The following is a 14,698-nucleotide window of genomic DNA, read 5'->3' as shown; positions in this document are numbered from 1 at the left end:
TTGGTATACCACGACTCTACCAACATCACTTACGCATTCCTTTCTACAACGAGATCTCGGAGTACAATTTTTATAATAGTGCTCATGCCAAACTTGTCTCGACAAGATTATTCAGCTTTGCGAAAGGAGCGGAGTAAAAGCTGTAAAATTGCAAATATCAAAAAATAAACCTAGTTGATTGTATATACGCTTCCAGAATAGCGCTAATACAGTGTACTATATTACCTGAATATAGGTTGTTTAGTAGGTGAAAAAGCACTTTTGATGTTAATCTTATTCAGAAAGAGTTGTTGAACGAGCTCACAAATATACACGACAATTGAACAGAAGAATGAAGAAACAGCGAAAGTTGGTGAGATCATCTTACATTATTGCTCATATTTATACAACCATTGCATATCCTAAATACGCACCAGAATAAAAAAGGTTTATTTTTTTAATTCTGGAAGTGTGAATGCATTACATGTATCCAATTGATATATCGATATGTTCATGCGGGGCTTATTGTATATGAAGGCGACCTCAGAATGTACGCGTTATCACCTTTCATCGCCAGGGCTAAAAATGTTTGCATCTATGTATAAAATTAGGTGTAAACAATTTTCTTCCATAAAAGCACTGCCGGCCAGTGGGAAAGGATTGTAGACACACAATAATCTTATTCAGAAAGAGTTGTTAGTTTTGTAAAAGTTGTCAAAACTTTGTCAGACTTGATATTAGCGTTTGTTGCCTTCTGTTTTTCAGTACGACTGACAAATTTATTGAAAATGCTATGAAAACTCTTTTCAAAACCATTTTGTTAGCATCTACCTGTAGCTGCATTTGAAATCTTTTTACAGCTACTTTACAGCATGGCGCTGGAAAAGATGGCATGTAAAGCTCAAAATGTTTCTTGGGAAGGGTTTGACCAAAAAGCCAAAAGTAGCCGACTAAGTTCGTCAGATTTGCTTGTATTGAGGATTAGTAAAAGCTGTTTCATATCGTATAGTATTTAAATACAGGTTGAGGTTGTATAACCCTGACCAAGGATGAGGGGCTTGATGATGATTTGTCAAGTGTCGCAATGATTTTTTTTTTAATTTGTTAAAATTCTAGTTTTTCTTCAGTTCATTGATTTGAACGGTTCAAGCGAGTTAATTTCACGGAGCCGTAAATTGTAGTTTTATAATAATTTCAATATTAGCATAATATAACATAGTAATTTTAAATTCGCTTTTGTAATGCTAAGGTAAATAGTTTGCTTTGAGTGTAAAGTTAATTTATAAGAAAGTTCCAACAATTTTTTTGCACTTCGAAACTTGACGGGTCATACCTCTAACATAGTAGCAGTGACAGTGTCACATGTCCTAACAACAACTGCCTGCGACTAGTGTTCGAGGGGCCGACAGGGCTGAATAAGGGTCAATACTAACAAAACTCTAACACTAACATGACCCCGAAACTAACGTTCATCCATTGCACTAATAGTTATAATGTAGTTGTACTTTCCTAATAACCCATCTATCACAGATAAACATACATAACACTCGCAGGTTGTTCATCGAATACGCATTTGACGGTCAATTTGAGTGTTTTTGGTTGGCGGTGCCGCCACCTGTGGCGCGTACGGTCGGTTCCCTTGCGTTTGACGTATGCACACTAGCGTCATCTGTTAAGCGTACTATCCATCACGTGATACGCGACAGATGTCGGTAGTGTTTTAGTGACTATGTTTTGTGGAGAGAAATATTAAATGTGTTATTTCTGTTTGTCTGTGCATCTATGTTTCTTTTTCGTTGTGTGTGTGTGTGTGTGTGTGTGTGTGTGTGTGTGTGTGTGTGTGTGTGTGTGTGTGTGTGTGTGTGTGTGTGTGTGTGTGTGGGGGGGGGGGGGGGGGAGGGGTAATGTAACCAATACTAATACCTTTCTCTCTGTTCTTTTATTCGTTTTCTATATCCCTTCACCATCACCCCATATCCCATCATCTTGACGAGAGATGAGTTACTTGCATGGTGCATGCCCAAGTCGTACTACAGGATAATATGCTGAGCGTGGTTCTATCACAACAACCACGCAGGAACGCAAATCGATACAGCTGAAGAATAATGAGGTAAATTCTACACAGTATTTTAAAGGAGCCAACTCTATGCAGGTAATAATAGCAATTAATAATCAAACAACCATAAAAGGTAAGAACGAATTTATTTATTTTAAATACAGTAATGACGCGATTTTGTCAGCCCCTCCGCGCTTCAGACTTTTTTCTTTCAATAATTTCACATACCCATAAATCTATTTTTTTCTCATTCATCGTTAAGAGGGATATTTAAAGTATACTTTGGTGCAATAGGTTTAAAAAGATTACTGAAAAAAGGCATGGGTTTTGTAGAACATTGGAATACATTTTCAAAAAAGGAGGCTGACGATATCGGGACATTACTGTATTCCATTTACATTTACATGATTTATCACATATTTCTGGAGATCTTCGAGGTTGGAGCGTAGTTGCTTTTGTAGATGGGCACGTCATTTGCCGGTTTCTCGCGAATTGGGGCTCAGTTTGGAAAAACTAATAACACAAACAGGTAGAGGAATATTTCCTCTATGATTTGGTATAGTTTTTTTGAAGGATTGTTCTTTTGTTCGCGGGAGACCGGTTGTTGGCGTGTTTGTTTGCAGGGGCGATTGCGCCCAGATCTCGGGGTTCTCCGGATTTATGGTCGTAATCTAATACACACAGTTGATCACAATACGAGCCATTTACCTAGTGAGCACCATAGCTCGAGTCGTCTGAAAGTATTGTGTATCGCATGGAGAGCCCAACCGAGATGCTAGCCTATTAAGACTGCAGTTGGTCAACTCTCGAAAAAAAAAAAAAGGTTGAGGTTGTACAAATTAAATTAGCAAAGCATTTATTTAATGAAAAATGAGAACGCCTCTGTTGTTGTCGTGTTTAATCTTGTAAATTTTGTTTCAGATTTCAAATTCTTCTGCTGATCGGGATACAATTTTCAAAGATTGTGTTAAAAATATGGAGGAATGTGTTACCAGATTTCCAGAACATTATAAATCTATATATCGGCTAGCGTACCATTACATGAATGCTCCAGGTGCAACTAAATCTCTCGAAAAATGTAGTCAGCTGCTATTGGGATCTTACAAGACTACTCTAGGAAATCAAATACCCGGATTATTTACCGAAAGAAGAAGCAACAATTTCTTTAATGTAAGTACCCTTATATTGATTTAATTATACCGTTTAAGCATCAGTTCACTCTCAGCTCGCGGTGTCGATCAAACTATCTACAGGTGTATAATCGGTAGAGGTAGAATCAGGAAAAAGGAATATCAAAATTGGCTAACAATATGCTTTTAAAAACAAAATATAATATAATTGTTATAATACTTTAGTATTCGGCTTCGCTTGGCTATTGTTTTGATGTGCTTTGTCATGCCTGCTACTTATTTTGTTGAATATTTGTTCTGAAGCCTTAACATTCGATATTCTATGTACCGTAAAAAGGGGGGAAGTTGATCAATCTTTACCGATAAATCTCAATATTTTCCACACAAAACCTCCCACACAATCCTGTACTAGCAAATGCTTTTCAAACGTACGAATTTGATTCCACAGTTATTAATGGAGAGCTTCCGATGTCTGTGCCATTTTTGCATTAGTATAATTCAAGAGCCACATGTGAAAAGAGCATACAAGATTTTTGTAAACAAACCTTTGTAGGTCTTTTTCTCGCCAACCGATGGTCGCCCACGCAAGGGTAAAGATTCCCCTACCCGATGATGATGATGGTTTGCGTTGGTGTCATTTGGGTGGCGAGAACATGGCCTAAGAAGGTTTGTTTACAAGAAGCTTGTATGCCTTTTTCACATGTTGTTCTTGAATTGTGTGGCAACTACAATCATACTCTATGCCGAGGGAAGTCGAGACATTTTTCAACCCGAGAAATTCCTAGACCGGACCTGGAATCGAACCCAGCTACCTTCAGTTGGGTTGTCCCGGATCTGCCGGAGCTCGGTTCATGTTTATGTCAGACCCCAAATTCTATCTTATATCAAAGTTCCAAATGTTTTCGAAAAACCGAGTAGCAGTTTCAAAGATTGACCACTTTTGCGTATGTTCTGGATCTTCCGGAGGACGGTATCATGGCCATACGGGTCCATGTTTATGTCACGACTCCGCTTTCCTGCGCTTTGGGCAGGTAGCGTATAGGGCTTCGTTGTGCCAATTTGGTCGTGGCACATTTCGAGTATGAGAGAGTGATTGCAATTTGCTCAAAAGTGCCTGAGGAAAATGCAAGTACTTTTTATGATTACCCGTAGTTGTTACAGTGAAGATATACATCATATTCTCGTTTATTTCTGGACGTGTTTGCCATACAGATTTTTTTTTATTTGATTTTGTGTGGTGGATGGGTTTCGAGCGTGGACGGGCATATGGGTGATAATATTAAGTTTACGTTAGGATAACGTTGAAAAATTGAGAAATGTATCGCTTCAGTTTGAGAAGCACTTCACTTCGCAACCGATGAACCATTCTGACGGCCCACATTACCGTGCAGGGGTGTGTTGGCAGGGTCCAATATTGGACAGTTTGATGTTTATAAAGTACTATCAGTTAAAACTGTATTTTTGAGCTTTATCTCTATACATTCTTAGGTGTTTCTTAGTAGATTATCATGTTGGTGTACGCTGATTCAAAGAGTAAATGGTATTAACATTGAACTGTCCATAGTTGGGCGTTGTTTAACTTGTGGTACTTGCACAACATTTCATGTGAGTATCAAAGTAATCATAAAAAAAAAGGTTTATTTAAGCCATCCGGGTTCAGGTTTATGTCACAACCTCAAATTATTTCTTATATCACAGTTTCTAATGTTTTAAAAAAAAAAGCCGCGCAGCTCTAGGATCAGTTTCGTGGATTGACCAATTTTACGGCTGTCCCGGATTCCGTTGTTTCCAGGGTCCATATATAGGAACCATGACTGTATTCTGATTAAATATAAACAGTTGTGCTCCTTAATAAAAAAAATATAGATGTTAACCCGAGCAAAGTCTGAGATCAAATTGAAATCTAAATTTGATGTAATGTCGCTGATAATGATTACTCAGGTTGCTGTCGTTTTGGTCGTTTTAACGGTTAAATTTGAGAGCAAACATATCTTCCTGTGACATCACATTGAAAACTATTTCTGCTATCAGTGAGAGCAAACTGAAATCTAAATTTGATATCCATTTTTCCTGTTGATTACAAAACAAGTATTCAATTTGATGTTATGCTAAGGCAATGAAAACAAACCCACAACAACATATTTTTGAAGAACAAATTTACAGCAAAATAAAACAAAATTAGGTTTCAAAGTTTTCAATTGCGTAAACTGAAATCAAATTATGATTTCAGTTTGATGTTGATATCAAAACTTGATTTCAATTTGCTGTCATTTTGATGCTGAACTTTGCTCGGAAAGCCACATTCAAAACTCATAAACACAACTTAAAAAACGTGTAACCGGTCTTTTCGCATTTAAAAAAAAGTAGATGACCCTATTTTCAACCTATTTAAAATCAAAATAATCTACAGACCCTAGGAATTCAAGTGGCATTTTTTAAATACATAAAAAAATGCTAAGATATGTCATTGCAAACTAGCCGTAACACGTTTCTGAGGCATGCTCGGAGTGTTAAATTATGTTGACCACTCCGTGGTTCGTGGGTCGGAAACCACCTTAGAAAATAGCACGCAAGGGTGCGCCAGAATGAGGTTGCTTCTCACCGTTCTTTCTACTCCCGTTTCAGTCCATGCCAGAAATATCCTTTCCTCAATATCGTGAATTTCAGCAGGGATTCCACGATGACCAATGAACCTTCGGAAGACGGATAGAAATCCAGCCGTTGATAGATCATATCCAATCTCTAGATGCATTGCCTTCGTAGAAAAGCAGACAATGACTGCGATATACACCTTTGGAGATGCAGCATTTCGACGAGAAGGCTTCAAGTAGAAGGGTCCGCTGGAAGTTGTCCCATCGGTTGTTCAACGGTTTTTGGGTGGGTACGGAAACAACGAACACATTTTCGGAGCAACGAATTTACGACACGCTTACCGTGAATTGGCCAAAACTCTTGACGCGTTTCAGACAGCGTTAGCTGTGGTCCGCAGTGGAAGTTTGAAGTTTGAACTAGCAATCGCGTAAAGGGATGATAACTTGGCAATACTGCAGGATGCTTGGTAGCAAAGCCTTCGTTGGCATATCTCAGACTTCCACCAACTCTGATTATACCGTCGTTTTCGAGAAAAGGAGATAGCCGCTTGAGATCGGATTTACAATCAACTAGTCGCTGTCTCTGTAAGTTACGTAGGTCCTCAGGAAATTGTTCAGCCTGCACGATTCGAACAAGGATCAGTTTTGCCGACTGTATCTCTTCCTTAGTCAAATAGGCGACGATCCGCAAAAGTGGGGTTAACGAAGAACGCAGAGTAAGAATCTCGTTTGGATCTGGCGCAAGGATAACTTTGTGGACAGCCTTACGGGTTTCCAGCTCTTCGTTGGCGAAGCTCGATTCTGTAACCTGATTCGGCCAAGTTTCTATAAGTAGCCAAGTAGCCATAACGGTCCCTTCTTCCACAGCTGACTTTGCAGAAAATCATCTATTGGGAATCCCCGAGATACCAAATCAGCAGGATTCTCCTTTCCAGCAACATGTCGCCATGAATGATTGTACGTAAGCGTCTGAATAGTCGAAACCCTGTTTGCGACGAACGTTTACCATGAGTTGGGAGGCGTACGTAAGCAGTGCAAGACAATGGTACTATCTGACCAGAAGATAGAGCGTACATTATCCAATGAGAGAGCCTTTGTCACCTTGGAGCGAAGACGAGCAGCTTCTCTAGCCGCGCAGAGTTCCAGCCTTGGCAACGTTAATCTCTTAAGTGACGCAACGCGTGATTTCGACGAGAGTAGCTCAATCCGCACGTTTCCTGCTTGATCCGTCGCCCGCACGTACAAGCAAGGACCGTATGCCAACGTAGAAGCATCAGCAAAACAGTGAAATTGTATCCAGTTAGAAACAAAGGCAAATCGACTGATTCGTAGTTACGAGATTTTTCCCAAATGGGAATGGAAAGCCTTCCATTTCTTCTCGATATCAGAAGGAACAGGCTCATCCCATACAGACTTCAGCAAAGCTAGCTCCTGCATGATAATTTTCGCCGTAACGATTAGTGGAGAAATCAATCCCAATAGATCGAAGAGTTTGGCAATAGCAGACAAGATGCTCCTTCTAGTCCAGATTTGCTCATTTGCCGCTACGTCGTAGTTGAAGCGTAATTGATCAGTCCCGGGCTCCCAGGTGATTCCCAAAGTTTTCACCTTCTCTTCCGGACTGATTTCGAATGAAATTGATAGATTTGTTCCTAGTTGATCGGCAGGGATATCAGTCAAAACCTCTGGCCGATTTGAACACCATTTTCGCAAAGCAAATTCTCCTTTCCTTAGCAGAGTGCCTAGATTCTTCTGTAGTTGGATGGCTCCTTCTACACTGGGTGCTCCATCAATATATTCAACCACGTAGAAATCTTTTACTAGCGCATTGCTAGCTTCGGGGTATTCAGCTCCTTCGTCCGCCGCCAACTGATGCAATGCTCGAATTGCCAAAAACGACGAAGGCTTCAACCCGTACGTTACTGTAAGTAGCTCGAAGACCTTTATTGGTTCATCACCAGAGAACCTAAAGAAGATGCGCATCAGTCCAGTATCATCCTCGTGTACCAATGCCTGTCGGTACATTTTCTCTACATCTCCGACCAGCGCCACTTCATGCTTCCGGAATCGTAGCAGCAGACATAGCAATTCATCCTGAATCGTAGGACCTTTTAGAAGAACGTCATTCAACAAATATCCGCTATCCGCACAAGCAGATCCGTCAAATACAACGCGTACTTTGGTTGTAATGCTGGATTCCTTCAGTACAGCGTGGGGGGGGGGGGGGGGGGGGTAAATAGAAGAATTTTCGGACATTCATCGCATTATCCTTCCCCCGAAGTTCGTCCTCACGAACTTCCCTCATATGCCCTAGATCGAGATATTCCTGCATGAAAGTATTGTACTGCTTACGCATCTCTAAACTCCGTTCTAACTGCTTCTCCAGCCTTAACCCTTGTAAGCGCCATTGATCTGGAGTCACCTAACATCTGTGCGAAGTTAACATGCTTTGGCAAGCGAACAACGTAACGTCCATCCTCCGTTCTGCAAACTGTTTTCACGAAATGCTCTTCGCAGTCCCGTTCCTCCTTGGACCATGCCGGTTGATCCTCGTTGCTCTCTATCTCCCAAAACTTCTGTAGTAGAATCTCCAAATTGTCTGGCGCTGCCGAAATTAAACAGCTGACTGGATTGTTGTGCGTATCTCACACTTTGCCGGTCACGATCCACCCGAATACCGTATCGATCAACACTGGAAGTCCAGTCCCCAGGGAAATCCGCTTGACTTCTCGCTCAGACAGGAACCGATAGAAATGTTCAGCTCCGATTAGAAGATCGATCCGACTGCTAGTGTTGAATTCCGGATCCGCCAACTGAGTATCGCCTGGAATGTTCCAGTGGACCGTCGGCACGTAAACTGAAGGCAATTCTGACGTCACCTACTGAAGAATTAGGAATTCCACTCCAATTGAGAAGTCTTTGATCCTAGAGCTGATTGCAGTTTTTACAAGGAATCTCGCCCGTGTTTCGGCTTGCCCAATGCCGCAAATAGGAACGTTGATTGCACGTCGCTTTAAGCTGAGTATTTGGCATAAGCGCTCACTCATGATGCTTACCTGCGACCCATTGTCGAGCAAGGCTCGAGCTAGATGTTTCCCTCCGTTTTGGTCACGCCCATTGTCGAGCAAGGCTCGAGCTAGATGTTTCCCTCCGTTTTGGTCACGCACGACCAGTACAACAGTAGACAAGAAAACGCTTGATGCTGTTCCACCTTTAGTCCCTACGTTGTATGTTCCTACCGCTTTCCGCTGTTCCGCGTCCTCTTGTTCTGATTCTTCGTCGTTTGTAACCAAATTTGACGATAACGCCTTTCCATCAGCCTTCTTCATTGATTTTCCAGAGGATTGAGAACTGCTTCCACCACCACTACTGCTCAGAGGGAATCCAGGGTGAATCAACGAATTGTGTTTCTTTCCGCAGTCTCGGCAGCTGAACTTTGAACTGCATTCTCGAACCCAATGCCCGGATTTCAAACAGTTGCTGCACAATCGCTTGCTGTTCACGAACTGCAGCTTCGCCTTTAAAGTCATCGCAGTCAATTTTCCACATCGACCCAAGTAATGGTTATCTCCACAACAGCAGCAGCTTGGTACACTTCTCTCGTTCTCCGTAGCAGCATGAACGATCACTTTCTGGCGTCGGACCTCAGTCTTCTGCAAACCGCTCCTTGATTCGACAGTTTTCGATGAAACCGCGTCTAACACCCTTGTTCTCTTCTCCAAAAATTCCACCAAGAATGCGAAAGTTTGATCCTTAGTTGAAGCAGCGTGGTCTTCCCAAAGTTGCAAAGTTTTGAGATCCAATTTGGAGCACATCCAATGTACGATCATTGTGCGCCCCAGTGATCTGTCTTCTCTCCCAACTGCTTCAGAATTTTCAACCTTTGCTCAAATTCATCGACCAATGCATGTATGGCCGATGCTGACTCTTTCTCCACCTTTGGGTACTCCATTAACGCTTGCAAATGCCTCTTCTTAAGGAGATACTCATTTGAATACCGCTTCGAAATCGTCTCCCACGCCATAATATAGCTCTCGCTGGTGAGCGTCAACGATTCGATGAGTTTGGCTGCTTCACCTTTGAGCGCCGACTTGAGGTAATGAAACTTTTGGACTTCACTCAGCTCCCCGGACTCATGAATCAATGAAATGTAGGTTGACTTGAATGACAAACAGCTCTTGTAGTCACCATCGAAATCCGGAAGCGATATATGCGGCAGTCGAACTCCGGTATGAGCACCCAAAGCACTGGCATTCCATGCCATTGTGTTGTCCAACTCATGTCCTAAATCCCGTGTTGGCAGTTTCGCTAGCAAATCTGCACGAAGCGCATAGTAAATTTTCTAGAACTCTACGTAAGCCTTGCCGCAATCCTCATCGTACTTTCCCTTTCCTTCAGCATCCACCGCAGCAATCTCATCCTGCACTTCCTCGAACTCATCGTACTTCGCATCGATTTTATCCAACCGCGATTGCACTTAACCCGCATGGACATCTGGATTGAACTCATCCAGGAATTGCACATGTCTGCTTACTGAAGCGACAATGTGAACCCGCTTTTTGATTTTTTCTTTAATTTGACGCTCAGACATACCCACAATCACTACCAGCTCAACAAGAATAAGTGCAAGTCCAGACGACCGAGAAAAGAATCAAAAACAACCAGGGAGTAACGCCAATAACAGTGTGAGGATGTTGGACAGGAACTCACCTGACTTAGATTTAAGGATAAAAAATGTATTAAAATTATTTAAAATGTATCCACTATCTCCGCTCCCGTGTTTATTCTAGCCTTGAATGTGTCGTCTTCGTACTTAAAATTATGGCTGTTGCAATTTCCCACTAGTGCAGTACAGACTATGCGCAGTGTCTTGTACCTGTCAACAACAGGTCTTTGTTTATGTTTATAAGACGCCTCCAACTCCAACCAGCTTCCAAATCAATGGTCCAATACCACTAACCTTCCGTGTATGCGTTATTGAACACCTTCCGTTGATCGACATCCGCCACTTCACGTTGTAGCAGCACTGCACGCAACGTACGACGTCACGCCTTCCAGAAGTGATTGCTCTACCTCCAGCCCGTAATCCGTTGTGTCCAAGATAGTCCGATTGGACCGCTTTGAAATTTTCCTCCAACGATGTGATATCCTTGAGCCGCAACAATGTGTACAATGTGCAGCGTTGAAACTCTCCGATCGTAGCCAACGATCAACGTACCGGAAAGGATCAAAAAGGTACCCTATAGCACCACACAAATGACGTAAACTTATTGAACAGGCACTCACCTGAGGCCTGTCAACAATAGGCCTTGTATTAAAAATCAAATCGCCAACCACCGTAGAACCTCCTCTGGTGCTATCACATCAGCTGGCTTTTGTATTTCTTCTCACTAGCGAAAGACAACCGAAAATACTACTGATGAGGAGGACTGCAATACGGTGTAAACGCAATAGATTTAATAAGGTGTTGGAACGCGATAAAAGTAAACTGATTCGTTTGAAGTTTCAACCAAAACTGTCGATCGTTTATTTTCTAGATCGGTTGAAAGCTGTGTTTACCAAAAACATCGCCCGAAGGTGAACCGAAGCATGTCGTTTGCGCGTGCGCATGGAGGTACACGCTAAAGGAAAATACACCAATTCTTCCCCCTTCGGAGAACGTGTTTACATACATTAGAACTTGACCTTCGTCAAACTTTGTATTCACATTATTTTCAAGTATCATCAATTCATCAATCTTAAAAAATTCGATAATGTAAACAATCAAAACTTATAGCAAAACTCTTCATCTAACCTAATTTTTCTTCTTCTCTTCGATCTTCGCGGCTCTTCGATTACTGAATTATTCAGCTTTCTCTTTCTTCGTTTCTGAACTAGGTCTCGTTCGATATCCCTGCCATTGCCCATCTCAGCTTCGCCAATAGCAGTGGTACTATCGGGTTCTTGGTCGCGGTTTGTATTCGTTTGCCTCACCACTATATTGGGCCGTTGCCATCCTTTTGCCTCCCTGTTAATCCTCATTTGGCTGCGATGCGCCATTACGACCGCGCTTCCAGCATGTATCTGGAAAATGTGTTGAGAGTACTTTTTAATGAATGTTGCTTTAATCCATCTTGCGGGATTGTGTGAGTTGTTACTCTTGTACCATATTACATCACCAGCCATCAGTTTATCTATTGCATCATTAGTTTGCTTCGGGATTTTCCCGTCCAACTTAGGTTGGATGATTTCATCCTCTGGCGGTGATACGGATAATTGCTTTTTGTAATGTTTCTTCGGGTTTACTAAATCTAAGATAGTCTTTGGCATATAAGAAAATACTCTTTCTGACGGAAAATGTCCGTCACCAGTCAAATTGTTGTTTCTAAAATTAAATAGAAACAAATTTATCTGGTCTTCCAGATCTAACTCTCCAATCTCTGGTTCCATTAAGAATCTCTTCAACACATCTTTAACAGTTCTGACTAATCTTTCTGCTTGTCCGTTGCTTGAGGAATTGTAGGGTGGACTTTTCATCACCTTAATACCTTGCCTTTCAAGAAAGGTTATGAAACTGTGAGAGTTACCATTGTTACCATTGTCTGACACTAATACATCTGGTAAACCAAAACGAGCGAAAAATGTTACTAGTTTTTTTAACACCATATTACAATTAGTTCCCTGTTTCATCCATTCGATCTCAATCCATTTGGAGAAGCTATCAACGATTAACAGGTAAGTCCGATGCTCGAAAAAGAAAAAGTCTATATGAATTCTGCTGAATGGTTTAGTGGTTGGTGTCCATTTGGAGGTCTCTTTAGATTTTTGGGAAATAGCCATACTGTTGCAAGCATCACAGCCTGCAACATATTTTCTATGTCTGTATTGATTCCAAACCAATAAACCATTCGCCTAGCCAAACGCTTCATCTTTACGATTCCAAAGTGATTGTTGTGTAAGGTTTTTAGTATGTTTTTTGATATATTTTTGGTATAATCACTCTATCCTTATAAAGTAGACAATCGCCAACCAGCTCTAAATCTTGCTGATTCGCAAAAACATCAATAAAACGTTTGTCCACTCTTTCAGGTCAACCGTTGTGTAAAAACCATTTGATTTGTTGTAAAAATTCATCATCTTTAGTTCCTTCTGCAATCATTTTTGAGTCAAGTGGAATATTTGTACTAAAATGTATGCTCTGAATAACCTCAATATCGAGTTCTCCAGGAACTTCCTCTTTTAATGGAAATCTCGAACAAAAATCCGCATTCCCTAATTTATGTGATGGTCTATATATTATATCAAAATCATAAATTGAAACTTACTTACTTACTTAAGTGTCCTGAGCGCCATCCCTGGCGCAAAGGGCCAACGTGAAAGATCTCCATCCTGGGCGATTGTTTGCTTTCGCCTTGACCTGGGCCCAGGTCAAATTCCGGTCGACTTGCTTAATCTCCTTGTTTAGGCTTCGCCGCCATGAGCCCCTGGGTCTGCCTCTGCTGCGATGTCCGGCTGGATTCCAATCCAGCGCTTGTTTGCAGATTTCATTTCCGCTCTTCCGTAGAGTGTGGCCAACCCACCTCCACTTACGTTCCCGAATTTCTGTCGATATCGGCTTCTGGTGACACCGTCGATGGAGCTCGGCATTCGAAATCCAGTTGTGAGGCCACCAAGCACGAATTATATACCGCAGGCATCGGTTGATGAACACCTGCAGCTTCTGTGTGATCTCCGCTGATACGCACCATGTTTCGCTAGCGTACAGCAGTACAGATTTCACGTTAGAGTCGAAAATTCGGATCTTCGTGCGGAGACTAATCTGATTTGACTTCCAGATGTTTCGTAAACTCGCAAAAGCAGCCCTTGCCTTCTTGATCCGTGCACCTATGTCACTCTTGGTTCCGCCGTCCGACGCTATCTGGCTGCCAAGATATTGGAAACTTTCAACCTTCTCCACTTCCTGACCAGCTACCGTAAAATTGGATGGATTTCCCGTGTTGATATCCAACGATTTAGTCTTGCTGACGTTGATGTTGAGACCTGCCGCTGAGGAGCGTTCGGCGAGATCGTCGAGCTTACTCTGCATGTCAGAACGCCGTTGTGATACTAAAGCAACGTCATCCGCCAAATCTAGGTCGTTTAGATGCTCCATTGTAATAGGCTGCCAGAGCAACCCACGGTTCGGCACACGGTCGATCGCACCAACCATTATCTCGTCGATTACGATGAGGAACAGTAGCGGTGATAGAATACATCCTTGCCTCACTCCAGCGACTACCCGAATAGGGTCAGATAGGGCTCCGTTGTGCAGCACCCTGCACGTGAAAGCCTCATACTGAGCTTCGATGAGGTTGACGATTTTATCCGGAACTCCCTTGCGCCTTAGGGCGCCCCACAGGTTTTCGTGGTTGAGTCGGTCGAAAGCTTTTTCGTAGTCAATGAAAACCAAGTAAAGGGACTCTTGGAATTCGTTGACCTGCTCCAAGATTATGCGGAGCGAGACAATATGGTCCACACAGGATCTTCCAGCACGGAATCCCGCCTGCTGCCGTCGGAGAGTCGCGTCGATCTTCTCCTGTATCCGGTTGAGGATAACTTTGCATAGAACTTTGAGAACACAACACAGTAACATAATGCCACGCCAGTTATCGCATACAGTTGGGTCCCCCTTCTTTGGGACCTTCACTAAGACGCCCTGCATCCAGTCAGCCGGAAAAGTCGCGGTGTCCCAGATATTGCAGAATAGTTGATGCAACATTTGTGCAGATAGCATGGGGTCAGCTTTGAGCATCTCTGCTGATATGCGATCGACCCCGGGAGCCTTGTTGGATTTCATGGTTCGGATAGCAGCTTCGATCTCCGGTAGGGATGGCGCCTCAGAATTGACGCGAGTGATGCGTCGCACTCTTGGCGGTTCATGCCGAGATGTTGATGGCTGGTTGACCGACGAAACTTGTAGAAGC

General features: G+C 42.4%; 1 protein-coding gene across 2 annotated transcripts in view; it reads left to right on the top strand.

Annotated features, from left to right (window-relative positions):
* The window catches only part of LOC135707022 (calcineurin-binding protein cabin-1-like), a 340,814-nt gene that overhangs the window by 307,207 nt on the left and 18,909 nt on the right, over positions 1–14,698 (top strand). For both annotated transcript variants that reach the window (XM_065228739.1, XM_065228740.1), the window contains exon 18: positions 2,957–3,205. In XM_065228739.1, the coding sequence (XP_065084811.1) occupies positions 2,957–3,205 (249 nt within the window). The remainder of the gene's footprint in view (positions 1–2,956; positions 3,206–14,698) is intronic.

The sequence above is a fragment of the Ochlerotatus camptorhynchus genome, unplaced genomic scaffold, assembly GCF_037179485.1.
Source record: "Ochlerotatus camptorhynchus isolate MF236.1 unplaced genomic scaffold, CSIRO-AGI_Acam_v1.1 ptg000301l, whole genome shotgun sequence".
NCBI classification, from domain to species: domain Eukaryota; kingdom Metazoa; phylum Arthropoda; class Insecta; order Diptera; family Culicidae; genus Ochlerotatus; species Ochlerotatus camptorhynchus.
Note: the sequence above shows the minus strand (reverse complement) of the source record. Positions and strands in the feature narration are given on the sequence as shown.